We start from the raw sequence: 19,247 nt of genomic DNA, 5'->3' as shown, positions 1-19,247 counted from the left end.
AAAAGTGCTTGAAATTGTATGTATTGTAATATGGGGGGAAGTAAGGGAGGGGGCAGACTTTCAATGGACTGGGGGCACTAGTCCTTCTTTTATGTTAGTGGCATGTCCCGTATCCTAGATAGATCGCACACGCATGCAGTCACATTGATTCATCAGAAAGGTTGAAGTACATATGACGCAGCTAAACGTTTTTTCGTGTGAGTAGCCCATTCTATGACCAGGGTCAGACTGGGGCATACAATTGTCTCGGGCACCAATGAAAAAGTGGCCCACAGTTGCAAATGGCGATTCATTCCTTTTGTGTCACTGTTTGAATAGTACCCAAGGGGGAGTTTTTTGATAAACTGTGATGCAAATTGTGAAATTGAAAGAATACCTATTCAGCAACTATGGTCAAAATTACTAGCCGCATAGTGAAGTAACTCATCAAGCTGGACCACATTGGCCCAAAAAGTGGCCTACTTGGACCAAAAAAACGGCCCCACTCTAGCTTTTTGCATTTTTGGTTCGGGCATTGCCCTATAGCCAGTCCGAGCATGTCTATGGCGCTGTACCTCTGCAGGTACATGTTTCTAGTTGGCGTGCAAGAGTGGGATTCCTAGGGCCACACCAAGAGGGCCCCCAAGGTCGGGCAATGCAAAAGATGTTGCACCACCGCTCCCCCACCCAGAAGATCACTAGTCGCGGCTGTGCTCCCTCTGTGGAAAGATTTTCTGGTACAACCTGGATTCATTCCGGATTTTTACCGGAGTACATGCGATGAAACCGTGTGTTATTATATTATTCTACATTACCACCACCCCCTGCCCCCCCGCGGCCCCCCCCACAGCCCCCCGCACTACGGAATAGTTAACTTTAGCATGTGTAGGGAAAAATACTTTCCCATTTTACACTTCCCATCTCTAAAGTTCTCTTTTTTGAGTTGGCAGTAGGTTCTGGGCCAAAATGCTGCTTTTTTAAAATCATACTCTTTTCTAACTGAAAATGTCGACAGGTATAATGCATGCATGTTATCTAATGTATGCATGTTATCTAAATACATGCACGTGTGTCTACAACAGTGTAACGCGTGCAAGGGCAAAGGTGTGAAAGGTCTCATGTTTTCTTTACCTTTCTGAATCGACTCTTAAATATGCCCTCATAAGTTAGGTTCTGCATTTGGTTTTGTACTGCGCTCCTCCTCCATTTGCATTGTCCCTTATCTCTTTCACCTGAAGAAGCCGCGGGCCGGTTTTATTTATTGGGGATGATCGGAAAATGCAAGGTAGTTTTGCTGCTGTGTTGATGTGCTCACAAGTACCAGCGTACTGTGTGGTGGAATCTTTTAAGCAGTGGTAGAAGTGCACCGAAAAAAGTAGAGGAGCTACAGTCTCGGCAGGCGAGAGTTTGTGGGCGGAAGCGCAGTACAACATGTCACAAGGTGTTGCAGCCGGGGCATTGCAATACTCTAAGTGACTAGTAACTAAGGCTCCTATTAAAACGTTCCACTTGCACAAGGACATGAATGGATACATCCTCTGTATAGAATGGTGAATATGGTCATGAAAAGTAAAGGAATGGTAAACAGAAATAAAAAAAAGGTAGTGGAACACCGCTCGCAATCCCTCCTGCTCACTTCGATCACTGGCTTTAAGGTGGTTTGTGTCGCAATCAGAAGGAGCATGCAGAGGAAGCCTTCTGTGCCAATATTGGAAGGTAGCACTGGTTGGCACCGCTGTATACAAGTTGGATGTTGAAAGGTAGAGTTCGGATCTTTTGATGTGTGTTGGGTGTGGGTGTTAGATTGCCCTGTGCAGGTGGCGTAGTTGATGTGGGTCTTATGTGGTGGAAAGAAAGCAGTGTTAGCATGCAGAGGCAGTCAGTGTGGTCCCTGTCAGTTAGTTGGAACATTTCATCTGGTGTAGCCATGCTGACACCCTGGTAGTTGTGCATCTCAAGGGGCAGCATCACTGTGGGGGGAGCGGGAATCCTAAAAACCAGTCCCCTTGCGGTTAATTCTCTTTGGAGAAACATTTCACAGACTATTAACTTGTGCTGTAAGAGTTCATGGGAAGATAAAACTGCGCGTGCTTTATTAACCTGACTTTTAAGTAAATTGAACAACTCAGAAAGAGAGTCTTTGGTGCATAATACATTGGGCCGTCACCGCAGTGAAGTTACACCCATTATGTTAACAGATCAAAACAAGAAAAGGCAACGTATACAGAAAGACCCACATCAAGTTCAGTGAAAGAAAAATAGAACTTTGGCTATGCAAAACCTATTATTTATGAAAGACTTCAAAAAGGGGGTACTCATATCATGTGGTATATGTTATGCTTAGGTGTGTTTCCAAAGTTCTCAGTATGGCACTAGAAGTGAGGGAGTGACCAATTGAGCTGGGGACCTCCATAGCCCCGGGGAAGGATCCCCATGTCACCATCCCTTGGCCCCTTTAAGCGGGCAGGGGACTGTCACACGAGATGCGTAAAGAGTGCTGGCACTTTAAGGGCTGTTCTTCACGTTGTACAATGTCTGAGAAGGTGAACTATTAGGTACTAAATTGCCCTCATCGGTGAAACTTAAAATCGTAATGCTGTGGTTTGGCGAGCCAGAGGAAAGGTGAGATTCTACAGACCAAGCCTGGAATAACCTATTGGATGGAAAGGGATGTCAAAAATCCATGGCTTCTGTCAGCAGTTAATGAAGAACAGGTGGAAGGCAATCTGCGGCCGTGGATGCAAAATGACAGGCAAAGGATTTGAAATCCCGCAGAAGGATTCCCCTTGCCAATCCCCTCTGCTTTCGTGGATGCACTTATTCTGGCCGAATAGTATGAGGGGTCAGCACAGGCTATCTCTGGGTCCTGGGCTGGGACTCGCACCACCCTAAACTCAGTGTTTCACCAGCACAGGGAAAGTTGAAAGGCGGACCTAACAAAAACACATTGTGGCGTCTCTTAATGGTGTAATCGTGGAAAAGAATAGCCTATTTTGCAAAGGTTTGTAAAAGGGCTTATTTTAGCAATCAAAATATTAAAACGGTCAAAGAAATGGAATTGCGAAAAACTGGCAAAGTGGCATGTTTTAGCCCCATGAGCAGTTTGCTGTCTAGGGGTGAAGGCATCTCAAAGCTGTTGGCTCTGTAATTCAGTTTTGCCTCCAAATTATTGGAGCAAGTATTACAAATCAGAATTTGCAAAACTGGCACGTAGACTAGAACTACACTCATTGCTAAGGATTAGAGTAAAACTGCAAACATTCACTCCCTTTCTAGGTGAGTTTTATTAGTGAAGTTTTTTGGGGGTTTCCTTTTGGCTTGTAACAAAGATATACTGTTGTGTTTGTCCAACAGTAATTGATTTACAGAAATGATTATTCTTTGTTGTTCATGCGCTAAGGATGACAAAGATATTCAGATTTCCATGTTTGTATATTTCTTTATTGTGATAAGCGTTTCTGTTGTGAAAAAAAACTCATTATGTAGACAAAAGTCTCTCATTGTGAAAAAAAAACCTCAACACATGTTTCACCACTTGACATGTGGATCTTCAGGAGGTAAATAAAAGAAAATGTTATGCAAGATATTTTATCTTCCGGTATTTTGACTTGATTTATCTTGTTGGTGCTTCAGCATAAGTCCTTATGATTTGGATTCTTATCTGAAGTTAATTAGACTTCCAATTTCTTGAAAATTGTTCAGGCAAGAGAATGATGAGGAAGAGAATACCGCCCGGGAGTGAAGGAAGCATTCTCTTCCTCATCGTTCTCTTGCCTGAATAACTTTCAAGAAATTTGAAGTTTAACATCAGATAAGAATCCAGATAAGTGGCAACTAGATAAATTAAGTCAAAGTATCAGAAGGAAAAATATCTTGCACACATTTAAAAAAAAAATGACTTACCTCCTGAAGATCCGCATGTCAAGTGGAGTGGTGAAACACGTGTTGTGGTTTTTTTTAGCAATAGAGACTCTTGTCACAATAAAGAAAGGTTTTTTTTTTCACAACAGAAACACATGATAAAGAAATATACAAAAATGGAAATCTGAATCTTTGTCATCCTTAGCGCATGAACAACAAACATCAGTCGTTTCTACACTCATTGCCATGTAATTAAGTTTGGTGCTTGCTCTTTTACCCAGACAGTCATATCTTGTGTGATCCGCTGTAGTTCTCCAGGTTATGCCCCCATCAGAGTGTGGAGTGATGTAGCATATGGCGTCTTTTGAGATGGAGATCCATGCTGTCTGATGGCGTTGTTTTATAAAGGGTTAAGGCCTTCCATTCAGGCCATGTGTTCCCCATTTTCCCTCGAGCCAATCCTAAAAGATGGGTGCCATTCATGTAATCAGTTGCACTGACTGTCCTGTTCGTTTCAATTGAAATGCAGTCAGCATTACTATTTTTTATTTTTATTTACACGAGTATGTAATCACCGAAGTGATTTTTACAAGAAGATGAGCATTAAGTTTCACAACGTATTTGTCCAATCGAAAAAAAAATGAAACGAAAAGACACGAAGAAAGAAGAAATTATGAAGTTTCAAGAGTAAAAACGAAATGAAGATAAAGATGAGGATGCAGGTAAAACTGAAAACAAGAATAGTGAGAGTGAAAGCAAAAACGAAAGCACAAGGTGAGATCACTCCCCACAGCCACCATCTATTTGTGTCCACTCCCTTTAGCACGGAGGTACGTGTGCAAAGATCTGGTCCAAAATTTTAGTGGCTGCAATAGTCCAAGATGGCCTCAAGCCTCCTATTAAACGCTCCCACCAGAGTTCTTCTTCCCTCAGGTAGGCATTCTTTAGGTGATGGAGAATATATGGTGATCTGAATTTGTCTGTACCTGGACACAACAATAAGAGGTGCCGTAATGTTTCGCTTTGTTCGATGTTGTTACAAAAGCGGCAAGTATTAGTTGGTGAGAGACCCTTTGTGTGCAGGATTTCATTTGTAGGTAGCAAGTTTAACCTCGCACGCAGTAGAGTGCTCCGTGTTTTTCTGTTTGGATGTTTTATCAGAAAGGGTTGAATTACATTCAATTGTCTGCGTGTTGGAGGGAAGTGACTAGTTAGCTTGTACTCAGATGCCTTATCCAATGTACTTATCCAATCCATTTCTTCGATTCGTAATTTGGTTTTTGTTGGGTTGCCCAAAAGTTCTTCCATGGAGCTGCCGCAGATTTCAAGTTGTTGTAGGCACATTTGCTCCCATTTGGACAGTAACATGGATTTGCTTGAGATCATCTCCGCCTGAACCATCAGAAAAATTGCAGAGGAAGAAGGATCTTTAATCTTCCGATATAACATGACTGACGCTCTTTTGACTATTGACTCTAAAGAGGAGAGGGAGAGTTCACGTCTTATCAAGGCGATCAGAGTACAAGATGGTAGATTCAGTATTGAGCGCCAGAAGAGACTCTCCAATCTAGCCCATAAAAAATTGGGTAAAGATGGCATAGCATCTGCTCCATAGCTAATAGCTGGGATGACTTTGCCCCTATAGAATTTGAGTAGGGGCAGCGAAGAGAAGCGTCCATATTTGTTTTTTGCAAGGCTAAAGTTTTCATTTTTTCCAAGAGATGATGCTGCATCGCTGAGTCTTTAGCCGTGGAGTCAATGAGGACTCTAAGATATTTAAATTCGATCACTTGTTCGATTTTGTTTGTAGACCGGAACCACGAGTTCTTCTTTTTCTTTTTGTGTTTTTTTTCAAACACCATGATCTTCGTTTTTTGTTTGTTTACCTCTAGGTCATTAGCAGCTGTATATGTAGTCAATGCAGACAACTGGCGTTGTAAGCCAATTGGGGTCTGGTCCAGTTGAATGAGATCGTCTGCATACAAGAGTCTTGGGGATCTTCTCTTTTCCCAATTCTGGGGGGAATGCTCATGTCCTGATTGAAATTTCTCTATAGTCCCCAAAGTATGACAGAAAGAGGGCTGGAGCTAATGGGCAACCTTGTTTGACTCCTCTGTCAGTTGTTATGGATGATGGGAGTAGGCCACTGGTATTCAGTCGTACCTGCATTAATGTAGAAGCATGTAGAGCCTTGATAGGATTCAAAATCTCCTGAGGGCAGTCCCAACTGTTGAGTTTTTCCCAGAGTTTCCTACGGTTGGCCAAGTCAAAGGCCTGGGACAGGTCTATAAATGCCAGGTATAGGTTCCGATTGGTTTCACAAGCTTTTGCTTTTTTTTTTTAAGAGGCTGAGGGTAAAGATGTTTATGCTAGTTCCTACTCCCTTTTTAAACCCTGATTGGAGAGGGTCATTACAGGGTGCTCTTTTTGCCCACTGATTGAAGTGATCCAGCAAAAGGGAACCATAGACTTTCCCTATAACGTCTAGGAGGGCCACCGGATGAAAGTTCCTGGGGTCATCCTCCCTTCCTTTTTTAAATATAGGGATGATGACTGCAGAGGTCCAAGTAGGCGGGATTGAGCGGAAGGTTGTGCATTCTTCTGGCGTGGATTTCAAATTTTCATTAGACAGACCATCAGGTTCTGGTGCCCTTGATTTGTTTAGTTTGAATATGTTGTCCAAAATTTCAGTTCTATCGGAGAGATCAACCCACCGTGCTGTCGTCTGAGGTGGTAAATGGCCCTCATCAAAATCTGGAGATCTGAAAAGTGTTGAGTAGAACCCAGTCCATGATGCTTCCGATATACTATTTAGCATCATTGTGGATGCCTCTTTAGCTTGTGGGTTGACCAGGCTCCAAAAGTCTCTAGAATTGGACTTTTCAATTTGTTCTAACATATTTTCAGAGTCCTGTTGGTGTAGTTTTAGACGATGGGCCCGTAGCCAGCTTTTATAGGCTCTTGTTGTCTCCTTTACATGCGCCTGTTGGCGAGCGTGTTGTTTCTCGAAGCCATCCTTTTCGCTCTACGGAGGATGTTTCGCTGTGCCACCAAAAGGGCATCAAAGTTGTGCGCATGATAGGTTTGGTTTGAGTTTGACACCTTTGAGCTTTTTATCATGGCTCTGTAAGGTTCCAAGAGTGGTCTGTAGTCAACGTTCGCAGCCTCCTTACTGCTTCCATATGAACAAGTGATTGCTTGAATATTGGCCCGTGTAATCCTTACTCGGTTGCCTTTTCCTTCCGGTTCGATTCTTCCAGAGTATTGGTCTGAAGCTGGTTTTGTAGAGGCCCATTTGATAGCCAGCAAGATATGGTCGCTTTGGTTGGTCTGGCAAATACTGAAGTCTGTCAGCCGAGCTACCAAGAGTTCAGAAACAAAGATGTAATCTATTGTTGAGTAGGTCGAGCCTCGTTTCCATGATGGTAAAATATTAGAATCAGGAAGTGCGGCTGCGGTGTTAAAAAGATGTCTAGCCGTCATCAGTTTATGCCAGGCTGAACCTTGTTTACAAGGATTACTCTGTGCGGAACCTGTGGCGGTCTTGCTAGCCGTTGGACATTTGATGTTTAGATCTCCACATACTATAACGTCACATACCCCGAACTCTAAATAAACTCAGTCTAGTGTGTAGGTCACTATGTCGAATAGTGAAGTCTGTTGAATCGCTTTGTGATTCCAATAAATGGACATCACGAGCAAGGGAGCAAGGGAGTGCACATGTGCTGTTCTTCCGCAGACTCCTTTTGCCGCCAAGAAATCAGTACCGCAATGACATAAGGGGACTTCAGAATGATTTTAATTATTTCTAGTCCCACGCCCATCCGGACTGCAACGATTAACCCTGAGGAGGGTCTTCCTTTAGGTCCTGCTAATGCTTCTGAAAAAGCAATCTCGAAGCCATCCAGTGTTGGTTTAGATTGTAACCAGACTTCTTGAAGACATAGGATATCGTAGTCTCCTAAGTTGATATCGCCAGGAGTTGTCAAGTGTAGAAACCCTCTTGTGTTCCAGCTCGCCAGAGACAGTGGATGTTGCTCATGGTCAGTTTTTGTAAATTCTGATGGCTATTTGTGGAGGCGTGTAGATAAAGCTTTTGGTAACCAGGCCCATGTAGAAGATTCAAGAGTTGGTCTGGCCTGAGTCACCTTTTGGTTCTCCTCTAATGTTGTAGTCGCCTTTATATTTGGAGGGTTGCAAGGGGGGATGACTTGCCCCTGAGGTGTAGAGTGGACCGTGTCGGACTTGAGGGTTGCAGGTGGTTTCCTTGCGGAATTATCCCTTGAGCTAGTATGCTTACGTTCTTCATTTGTAAGTCTGTCCTCCGTTGTGCGGTCCTTTGTCTTCTCATGGTCTACTGTAGGTGGTTTGATTAAGGTTAGCTTGAACCCTTCTTTGAATAATGCCTCCGCTGCTGTTTACAATGAGGTGGTCACGTTGACTGATGGTATATATAGCAGACAATATGCCATATGACCCTCGTGAAAAGGTTCCACTGTTTTAAGATCTTCTGATTTTAAGTTTCTTAAAGAGGAGATACTGTGTAGCAATCTCAACACCGTGCGTCTATTTAAGACCAGGTATTTTTGGTTGCCAGACCGTTGACGTATTTTGACCGTTGAATTCAACTTGTGGCTTTTAGAGTCCTGGTGCGACTTCTTCTTGTGGTGAAGACTATGATCCCCACTCTCTTGCTGTTTATATTCCTGAAATCCCTTTCTCTTATGGGAATACATAGAGTCCTTGGATTTATCCGATAGATCAGATTTTGTTTGAGTGTGGACTCTTGATCTATATTCCACTTGAGGCCGGCGAAAAGGTGAGACCAAGTCTGGATTTTGTTCAGTACATTTTTCAGTAGGTTTTCTAGTTTGATCCCCATAGTTGCTTCATAAAGATTTAAAGCGATCATCTAGTGAAGTAAAACCTGAGAGGTCCCTAGTAACTGTCTGATGGTTAGGTGGCGTCTTTGTCAGATGAAAATTCGCCCCTTTCTGTTGACTGTCAGTGCAATCATCAAGATGTTGACTTAAATCCATCAAGTCTTTGTGTGTTAGAAAATCTTCTGTTGTTTTTGGTGACTGAGATAGAACCTCTGGTTGTTTATCAGTGTCTATCGCATTTGTTGAAGTTAGTTTCTTCCCTCCCAGGTTTTGAGTCTTCTTTGGTAAGGGATCCTTCTGTCGAAGATCAGGTTGCTGAGTCACAGGGGTTGGCTTAAACAGAGGTGCCGTTTTGAGGCATATGTGGGAATTTAGAGTCTGTTGTTTACGTCTCGTGTCTAAGTTACCCTCGAGGGGCGGCCCTGGGTCCGATAGTGTGTTGCTTGGGCCTTGGGTGGATTTCGTTCTCGAGTGATCTTTATGTGGGAAAATGTCATCTAAACACATCACATCATTGTCACCCAACTTGTTGAATGTCAAATTTGGTCTAATTGGCGATGTGCTGAGGCGGCCTGACAAGGTGCTTGAACCCGATTTTGGCCTAGTCCCACAGTCCATGTTGGAAGCATCACGCCGCAGAGTGTCTGGTGCTGTTGTTTGGGTGCTTGCATCCATCCTTGGCCTGTCTTTGTTGGTTTTTCTTAAGCCTAGTAGGCCTTCCATAGGCTCGATTTGATATGAATAGGAAGTGCCGATTGGGTCATTTTTTCTTCTCTCCAAAGCATTAATATAACACTCTAAGTAGATGAGCTTTGAGTTCATCATCGCGAAGATAGATGTATGATCTTTGAGGGAGTCATTAATTGCCTCGTAAAGCTTGCAAAATGGCGCTAATGCGATTGTTACAGCAGACATGATGTACATAAAGTCTGCTTTTTTTGACGGAGTCTCCTTTGGGATAGTGTAAGAAGACCCACTTGCTCTTCTATTAGATGCAGAGCTCACAGGTGTTGAAGGTGGCCATAACCGCAGCAATTCCTTTGATTTATATTGGGGGGTCAACAACCTCGGAATAGAACCCTCCCGGGGATCTGGCAAGGCTTCTTTACTTCCATTTCCCTCGTGTGCTTCGCTATCTAAGGGAATCACCGGGGGAGTGGGCTTGCACGCCAAGTTCCTTTTCTCAAAGATTTGAAGCGTTGGACTTGCGTTGTTGTATAGACCCGAGCTATTTGTTTCCGATGACACTGGTAAAGCAGTTGCCGGGCCTATACAGTCTAACTGGGGTAAAGAATTCCTGCTTCCCAGTAAAGGTTGAGTTAGTGGATCAGACTCCAAACCTGTTGGGGCTTCGCTACAAGGCTCGTTATGAACTGGCGAAGCTGATGGAGTTGACATTTCCTCTGGCCGCATTTCTTGTAGTTCCAAGATAATTGGTAAAACCGGTGGCCCAGGATTAAGAGTGTCTTTGGGTTGCTCCTTTGGATGTACTGGCGGAACAATGGTCCCGCTAATAAGGTGATTCTTCTGGGAACCAGATGAAGCAATGAGTAAAGGTTCTAAAAGTGCTTCTAACAAGTCTGCGTCTGAGATTTCCCCAAGCCCTGATTGATGAAGTTTCTTTTTGGCTTGTCTTTGAAAAAGCGTTTTTAGTGAGTTTTCCAGACGCTGACTCGCCAGTGGAGTTGCTAAGGTAGAGGATCTCTGAGACTTTTTTGCTGCTGTTCGCTTGGTAGTTGTAGGGAGATCGAAATTTTTCCTTGATAGCAGCCTAAATGGGATTCCATGTAGTTGTCGAGAAGGAGCCCCCTGTTTGTTGCCCACTGTCAAATCCATGGATTTGGCGGCCTCAGGTTCAGTGGGCTGAGGAAGTAAGGGGGCCAAGGGAGAAGATGTTAGTGCGGCGAGATTGGAATTGTCTCCAAATGCTCAGCAATCTTGGACCCCCCCCTAGAGTCTTCGGGCCGTTTTTTTCATGATGAACTTTTTCAGCACATTCTGCTGATGGTAAAGTCAAAATATTGTAGACTTGAGCCTTTGTTGTTTTTGGCAAAGGAGACACTGTGATAATGTCTGTGGCCACCTGGTGGCGCTGTGGGGCAGTTGAGCCAGGAGAAGTCGAGTTCAAAGACTTCTCTACCCCAGAGACTCCGGTTTCATCTTCGGGACGCTGGGACACACGGTGAGCCCCCACGGGTGCAGCGAGACCTGCGCAGCCTGGCCTCGGCTCCCCCGGCCCTCGACCCGGGTGGCTCCCCCTCCTCTGAGGGACAGTTCCTCCGCGTCGTCCACCAGGCAGAGGTGCTGGGCCCCAAGCTGCCCAACTCCGCTGCATTTTCCCCCGCGTCCGGCCTCGACCTCCGAGAGCCGCTCAGATGAGGCTTCCCCGCAGCTCCTCTGTCCCGTGGAGCCGCAGCCAGCCCTGCTCGCCGACTCACCACACACGCAGCCCGACCCCAGCTCCTCCCGGCTTCCGACACAGGAGGCCTCTCCTCCTATGAGGGGGGGTCCCCCAGTGCTGTCCACCGTCTCAGACTGGGCCAAAGCGCCGCAGATACTCTGGTGCTGCAGCCCGGCTCTGGCTCGCAAGCACCGTACTCTTCCGTTTGCTTCATCTTGCCAGCAACGTCCCCAATCGTAGAGGAACCAGAAATATGCTCAATCCATTCTTCTGGTAAGAGTTGTTGTTTATGCTTCTGAGTAAGATGGTTATTTTTTGTAGTGTGCTGTTGAACAATTAATTTAGGCAGCTATCTTGATGGAATATTTTGTAGTTTGCCTCCTGGCCGCTTGAGAGAGCTTGCACATGGTAAGATGTTAGGTTGTAGAGTGGATTGTACGTCATTAGAGGATGAGGAAGCCAACAAGAGGGCAGAGGAGCTGTTTGCACTCTGCAGCCTTCGTGGTTCATCTTCGCCTTCAGAGATGTTATGTCTCAAGTCCAGGACATCTCCCCCATCCACCCTAGCCGCCATTAGACTGCCACAGACTGCCCACTCTCACACCACTCCGCTCCGCTTCGCTGCTGCCTTCTGGTTTTGAAGGGAAATGGTGCCAAAAGGAACACTGTAGCCACTGTAGAAAGACTGAGAGGGACTGCCACAGACTGCCCACTCGCATTACTATTCCAGCTGCACACACATAATTTGGTGTTTGCCAGAGAAAAGCATGCATGTTTGTCTTTCGACAAGGAAATGCAAGACCAGTGCTTCCCTTTTCAGCCTTTTAGCGACTGCCCTTGGCAAAGAGAACATAGCGGTGGGTTTCACCTAAATAAATTATAATTTCCTGCTGCATCAGATTATTTCAGTATGTGTTTGTGCACATTTCCATATTATTAACTAACGTAGAAGTCCACCATTTGTTTACATACGCAATTTCAGATAAGGGCATGCACAATCCCTTCTTCTAATTGCAACCTATTAGCACCTGATTTGTATAACTGACGGTGCATAAGCGAGCATGTTCTTTTTTGCATGCTGTCACATTTCAATACAGTGGATATCTCAGTTTTTGTGCTACATGGACTTGTTTGAAGTTACTCATTTAAGAATGATTAGTCTACAATTTACAAGGATGTTCTATGTGTGAGAATGCAAATGTATTTCTGTTTCAGTATAATGACGCCTTTCAAAATACACTTCTTATGTTTGACAAGTGGTCACACATTCTTTTGCACTTGTTAAGCTCTGTGTTCTGTATTTACATAATAAGCAAAATAATAAGATACATTGCCACACGCGCACGCACGCACGCACGCACACACACACACACACACACACACACACACACACACTTTGCCAGAGCATGAAACTTTGATAAAATGATTTGTATTTAAATAAGGATAGAAATTAATGCTATGGCAAACCATCCACATTGAAATGTTACATCACATTTTTCTATCTTGTTGCTTTTCACATAGAACATTTTTATCTTAAATGCACCTCGCTCATCTAGCTTTATCGCTCCTACTCATGCCACTTGCAGTGAGCACAGTTCAATCCTTTCATGCAGTCTGAAAGGTTCCATAATGGTCTGTATATTATTCACTTGTGCTCCATAAGAGAAGCGTTTAAAGTCAATAGTTAAACGTGTGTTAAAGTAAACCATGGCCAAATCAGCCGGGGAGTTCTAGAAATACACACCATGCCTTGGATTGAGATGCATCAGGGGTACAGTTATGCAGTTTAACACCCCCAATGAACAATGAAACACACTAAAGGTATTAATGACTTGGACCTGTGAAAATTGAGACTCGAGAAAGAACAGAGAAAGAAACCGCATTCTTAATGAATTCTTGGCGATTACCATTTCCCTACTCAGGAAAACATGCTGCAATGTCTTTCTTTGCCTCTCCTTGAATGAGTGTCTCTGTAAAAACTTTGCAGGAGTTTCTCTCGTCTTTGTTGTCCTTGCAAACGAAGTTTGACAAAAAATAACCTTGTTTTAAGATGATGACGAGTATAACTCATTATGTGGCGATAAATTCAGCTTCATGTTTAGATGATCCTGATGATGGTCCAGTCTCAGATTCCTGGGGCAGTCAGAATGGCCAAGAGATCTTGTTAACAATGGCGCTGGTCCAAGTACAAAGTCGTCAATAGTCTTAGGCACATTCGGCTCTGTAGTAAGGTGGCTAGTGGGAGAAATCCATACTTCCTGGAACCAACAGACGAGGATTCTTTAGAGGTTCATCACCCAGTATTCATGCATGTGTTCTTGATGACAGACTGATGCCGGTTCATAGACATAATTTCGAATACAAAATATTCGAAAGTCGAAAAAAAAAAATGTCGAATTTTTTTTTAATGACTTTTTTTTTCGAAATGGGGGGGTTCCCCCCCAACCCCCCTTTTTTTTATTTTTACCTATTTTTTTCACAGAAACTAGAGCCAAAAAAAAAATATCGAAAAAAAAAAAACAATTCGACATTTTTTTTTTCGACATTTTTGATTCGACTTTTTTTACTTTCGAAATTATGTTTTCGAAATTATGACTGGACACCACTGATGCCATTTCCACTGAGATATCATCTTCCCCAGTCTCTACAGCAACTTGTGCAGCAGTGTTTCTTTGCAGCAGTTCAGTCCCATGGACTCGCGCCTTGAAACACTTGTGTATAGGCACGTTATAAATGTCATATCATATATCATATCATATCATGGTCTGCAGTCAGTGACAAGCACGGCCAGGGTTGTGTGTTGTACGAGGTGCACAGGAGGAAATGGTGATGTCTTGGATGAGTTGCCTTGGTGCCACTACAGTCTTTTTACAATGATTATCAATTGCTGGAATGTACTTAACTTATTTGGCAATAAGGAAATAAGAGTTGTTTCTCACTGTAATTTTTAGTTGGCTCTTTTTACTCAGATAGATGATCAGTTCTATTTCTTGCTCAACCGAGTTGGAGATGGAGACTAGTCAGGCTGTTCTCATTGTAGCTGGCAGATGTAAGAATGGCACAGACATATTTTACCAGAGAGTCTATGCAGATATAGCCCACCTTATAGCAGAATTGCCATGTTGTTTTTCGGTTCTGTTCACCAATTAAGAGTGCAGCAGTCACACTTTCTGTTGCTTCCCACTCCTGAGGAGAAACATGAGGAGAACCACTTTTACTCTAGCTTAAATCAAGTAAAACAAAGTTGACCTGCTAGTACCTAGTCATGACAGGAAGTTGCCTGCTCCTGTATTAAAGATATCGTGTGGGCCTGAATCTGTGGCTGTTTCTAGAACTGAAGTTATTCCAGACAAGCTAGAGCTTTGCAGGATTGTGCTCACGCCATGAGACCAGGTTAGTGGACCTTCCGGGATGGATTTGGTGAGGTAACTTGATTTTCCAGCTGCCTCTTGGAATGTCTCAGTTGTGCTGTTACTTGTTGTCTTGTCCCTTTCGAGGTGCGCTCAGTGACAGCAGTGGAAACTGGAGATACCTGAGATTTTCTTCAGGCCACTGCCGTTACACAGATTCAGCAAGAACTGGTGGCTGCAGAAAGATCCCACAGCGGTGGAGCACATGGGTGGCAGTGATCCGGCGGATCATTCCCACAGGCACACCACGGCTTGTTGCTTTGAACTGGACAATGTAGGAAGTGGAAAATAATGTGCAAGGAAGTCAAAATGAACTGTTTCCATCTGATATCTAGTGTTGCCTGACAGCACAAAACATGGCCCTTGGTCGTCATTCTTTTTACTCCACTTGCTATACACGTGCTCTGTGGATGTCTGCGCCTTTCAATTTAAAGATCATGTCGTCGATAAAACAGACTGCTGCATGTCGTTTTCTAGCATTACACTTCAAGGAAGCCATGCTCTCTTGGTGATTGGCTGTGAACAATGTTGCTAGAGAAAAGCAAGTGAGCATATTGAATAGGAATGCACAATGAAACATGTCTTAGTATGTGACAGAGTGCCAACTGTGAGTGCAGAATGGGCTGAGAATCTTTGATTTTGTATTAATAAAAATGATGCGGGTAGTGAGCTGGCTCTGAAATGGAGCCCTGCTAATCAGAACCCCCTTTCACAATGCTCCATGCTGAAAAGCATAGTGAACACATGTAACTCTGCAAGGCCTGTCTACTGGACCTCTCCGAAGCTGCCTTGGAGTTTGGCAACATGGCAGTACAAAGTGACATGTGCATTCCTGCCAACACACAGGTGGAGCACAAACAAAGCTCCAACAGCAAGCACCTGCTTTTAACCATGGGCAGGAAGGGTCCAACATTGAAACATACAACTCCTGTGTGCTCTCAGAGTCAGTTGGCAGATGACTAATCTCAATAGAACACATGTATTTATTATACCAGAAAAACTATTTGGTGTCATTTTACTGTCAGATTAGTTTACACTGACTTTACTGTCACGTCCTCCTGTGTCTACTGGTTCGTAAGCCAGTTTGACTAAATGATGCCTCATTTGGGCTTTGCTGCGGCAAACGCCTTTGTCTTTCCTTGGAAATCTTTATCACCTTCCAGGAAGACAGGAACTGCCCCCAGAGGGCAGGGAGAGGTCAAATGCTTCAAAGGCTGGCCTCTGCCACACCAAAGGACATTTCCCTAGGGTGGTAATTAACAAAGACTTTTTGATGTAGGCAAAACGAGGATGGCAGAGTTAGAGTAGCCAGGAGAAAAGTATCAGTACACAGAAAGGTCCCAAAATCTTATATTCTCCCAAGGCACCCAAACCTCCTCACCCTTCCCCCTATTTGCTGCAAACAAAGTGCTTTGGTAAAACATCACCAAACAGAAGATTATGAAACAGCAACCATGATTGGAACAGTTTCACAAGACTAGAAGGGGAACAGTCCACTGTTGAAAATTGATCCACTGTTGAAGATTGCCTATTCAAGGGGTGAGACCACCTCTTCCTGCGTTGAATCATCTTTGGCTATGAGTACAGACTGCTCCAAAGCACTCTGCCATAGAGGTGAAGCAAGAAAATCCCAATAAAAGGACATGTCATTTCCCCTACTAATCAGTGGGAAACATTTGGGGTGACATGCTGGCTGGGCAAAGTGCGCGGCAGCGGTCCCACTGGTACCCAGGAATCAGCTCACTGGTGACAGAACCCTGCATTTGCTCTCTAAGACCTTCCTGGCTGGAAAGTGCAGAGCAACGGACTGACATTATATCTGGATGAGGCCCTGGAATGAGTATTCCACCAACCCAAGAACCGAGGAAGTGACCCCTGACACTCCCTACATTTTATACTATTTTCACGCTGGTTTGGGTTCCTTCGATGGCATCCAAGCGTCTACATGGGAACTGCTGAAGTCCTTTTCTTATCTCAAGGCTTGACTGCTTCATGGATCTGTGAGTCTCACTTGAAGCTTGGGGCTGACTCTGCATCCAGGAGCCTCTGAGTCTTCTGGTGTCCCCAACTCGACACCACTTGCTAGGATACCAACTTGTTTGGGCCAAACGCAGCTGCTGCAGCAGTAGTATGACTGTGTTTAGTCAGTTGAGCCTGCCTGCAACTGAGGGCAGGTCTTTGCTTCTCTGCATCCAAGACTGACAAGACTTTCAGTGTGGCCAACCCGACACCGCCTGCTGTTTCCCAGAGTCTTTAACCCATAAGCCTATGACTAACTGCATGGTGTTGTTGCATCCCTGCGATTCTGTTCCCTGACTCAACCCTGCCTTAGAGCTGAAGGGACCCAGCCACCCAGTTCGATGTTGAAAAGCAAAGATAAAGGTACTAATAGTGATTTGGTCCCTCAGCCTGCTTTAATGGACCATCGTGACCTTTAAGATTCTACTCCTTACCTTTTTAAGACCAGACCTTATAGTGGACCTTTTGCTGCAGAAACGGGTTCCTAGCTACCCCTGCCTCCAAACCAGGTGTGCCCGTTTATTCCAAACTCTGCAAGCTCTGAGTTGGTCCATTAGTGCTTTTATGCGTTATGAATAGTTTTAGTTTAATTAAAGTACTCTATTTCTTTTGTTCGGACATTCCTCTATTTTGGAACCACGGTACTATTGTTGTTTGGACTGCTTCTGTGCTAACTCACACCTTCCTTTTGGCCTGCAATACCCAAAGAGGCAAAGGAGCTATACCTGTCACTGTGAGCTATACCTGTTTCACCTTTAAGATTGTGAAGCCCTGTTGGTTTGCTGGAAGTGTGGGACTGAGTAGCAGTTTTATTCACAACTCTTCCCTGTACTCTTGCAGAGCAGTATTCATTTAGACACATATTGAATGTACACAGAGCAAAGTGCTGGTCAGGAAGCTGCATGTTGTTTTTTTTCCTGTGGGGTGTTTACATTTGCATTTTACAGCCTTGTTTTTGTACCCCTTTCCCATCCACCACTTCTCACAGTATAGCAGCTAGCCAAGAGAATCACACAGCAGCTTGCATTCAGCTGCGGCCTTCTCACCCTGCTCCTTCTTTCTTTTTGCAGAAAGTGGATGTGACCAGTAGGGCCGTGATGGAAATAATGACGAAATCCACAGAGTACCTTCAGCCCAACCCAGGTAAGAAGCACAGTGCATAGATATTTTAGTTGCGTTCAAGGTTTTCCCTGTGTTGATCTGAACCTTTAAATCAACAGTCTGCTTATTAGCCCATTGGCAGACTTTGCTTATGGGGAAAACCACTTTTTGTTTACCTCGTGCAATAATGTGCCTACCAAAGGGTCATTGTTAAAGACGACAACATGTAAGGCACAATCCATGGCTGTACAAATCAAATTATGTCACAATGTGTTTATACTCAAAATTGTGGCCAACTTGAAGCAACGAACTGAACAATTGAACTGCATATTCCTTGGGCATGGGTTTATTTATTTATAACATTTTTCTAGGGTATCACAGCGTTTGGTACAATACAATACAAACAGAGACAGGCAATAGTTATGAATTAAGCAAATTGAATAATCGGTCTTAGTCGTATTTTTCAAACAGCCAGGTTTTTAAGAGTGTTTTGAAAACGATATATGACTGTTCATTTCTGACAGCTGGCGGTAGTGTGTTCCAAAGGACGGGAGCAGTGACACAAAAGCTAACGCCCCCAGCTCTTTTGCTGTTGAAGTGCCGAGTAAACAGCAGGATGCTGGAACTCGATCTTAGTGTACGTACTGGGAGATCTTGTGAAATGCAGTCCTTGAGGTAAAGTGGAGATTCCTTGTAGATACATCATTGGGCAATATACAATGTTTTAAAGTCGAGACAGGCTCTGATGGGTAACCAGTGGGCTTCACGTCTGACTGCTGAGATGTGGTTAGATTGTTTGAGTCCCAAGGTGGCGCACAGTGCTTTATTTTGCAGTAATTGTAGTTCATTTAAGTTAGCAGCTGAGGTTCCTGTCAGGAGTATGTTACAATAGTCAGGTTGTGTAAGGCTGCATGCTCGTGTTAGTGTGAGGCAGTTGCTTGTTGAGAGGAATTGCCTGCTCAGGGAGTCTTGGGAGGATAGCTTGGGGGCAATGCGCTCACCTTGGAAGCAAGCCAATGCGGTGCAACAAAGGTTTGATCACCGTGTCCACGCTTCGAAACCTTTGGGTATTAAGCACCTTATAAATAACCAATTACAATGGCTGTGGCAGAGGGTTCAAATGCAAAAAGTGACAGTAACCCGTCGTCTGTTCCAACATTCTACTATTTCTCCTTTGTCACACATTATTTGAAATAGAACATTTCATTGTCATTGCGTGCAATGTTATAAAATCCACAATCCACCCTACTCTGGCCAATAGCTGGTGGTAACATCCCTTGGCCCTCGGTAGAGACCCCTGTTTTGCTTAGGCTGGTAACCTGGTCAGAGGGCAGCTACCGAATTATAACAGCCACCGGAAGGCAGCATTTTTGCTTAATTAGGGCACAAGAGGTGCACCTCAATCCGCTTGCTTGAAATACAGGCTTTATCAAACGATGCTGACCCACAGTTTCTTAGCACTATGACCGGCAAGGCACACTCTGTAGCTCTTTTTATAGAAATATGTAATTGGACTTCGGGGACCGGGTTTGTTTGCACTCACACATAGGTAAGTCCCTGCAGCCAAATTGCATAGGGGAGTGCAAATGTGCA

The 19,247-nt window shown here is 44.1% G+C and overlaps 1 protein-coding gene across 2 annotated transcripts in view; it reads left to right on the top strand.

Annotated features, from left to right (window-relative positions):
• The window catches only part of SH3GL2 (SH3 domain containing GRB2 like 2, endophilin A1), an 830,288-nt gene that overhangs the window by 574,182 nt on the left and 236,859 nt on the right, over positions 1–19,247 (top strand). For both annotated transcript variants that reach the window (XM_069625975.1, XM_069625974.1), the window contains exon 3: positions 17,624–17,696. In XM_069625975.1, the coding sequence (XP_069482076.1) occupies positions 17,624–17,696 (73 nt within the window). The remainder of the gene's footprint in view (positions 1–17,623; positions 17,697–19,247) is intronic.

Source organism: Ambystoma mexicanum, chromosome 6p, assembly GCF_040938575.1.
Source record: "Ambystoma mexicanum isolate Mex_15411 chromosome 6p, UKY_AmexF1_1, whole genome shotgun sequence".
Lineage (NCBI taxonomy): Eukaryota > Metazoa > Chordata > Amphibia > Caudata > Ambystomatidae > Ambystoma > Ambystoma mexicanum.
The sequence above is the reverse complement of the archived record's forward strand: the minus strand, read 5'-3'. Positions and strand labels throughout refer to the sequence as shown.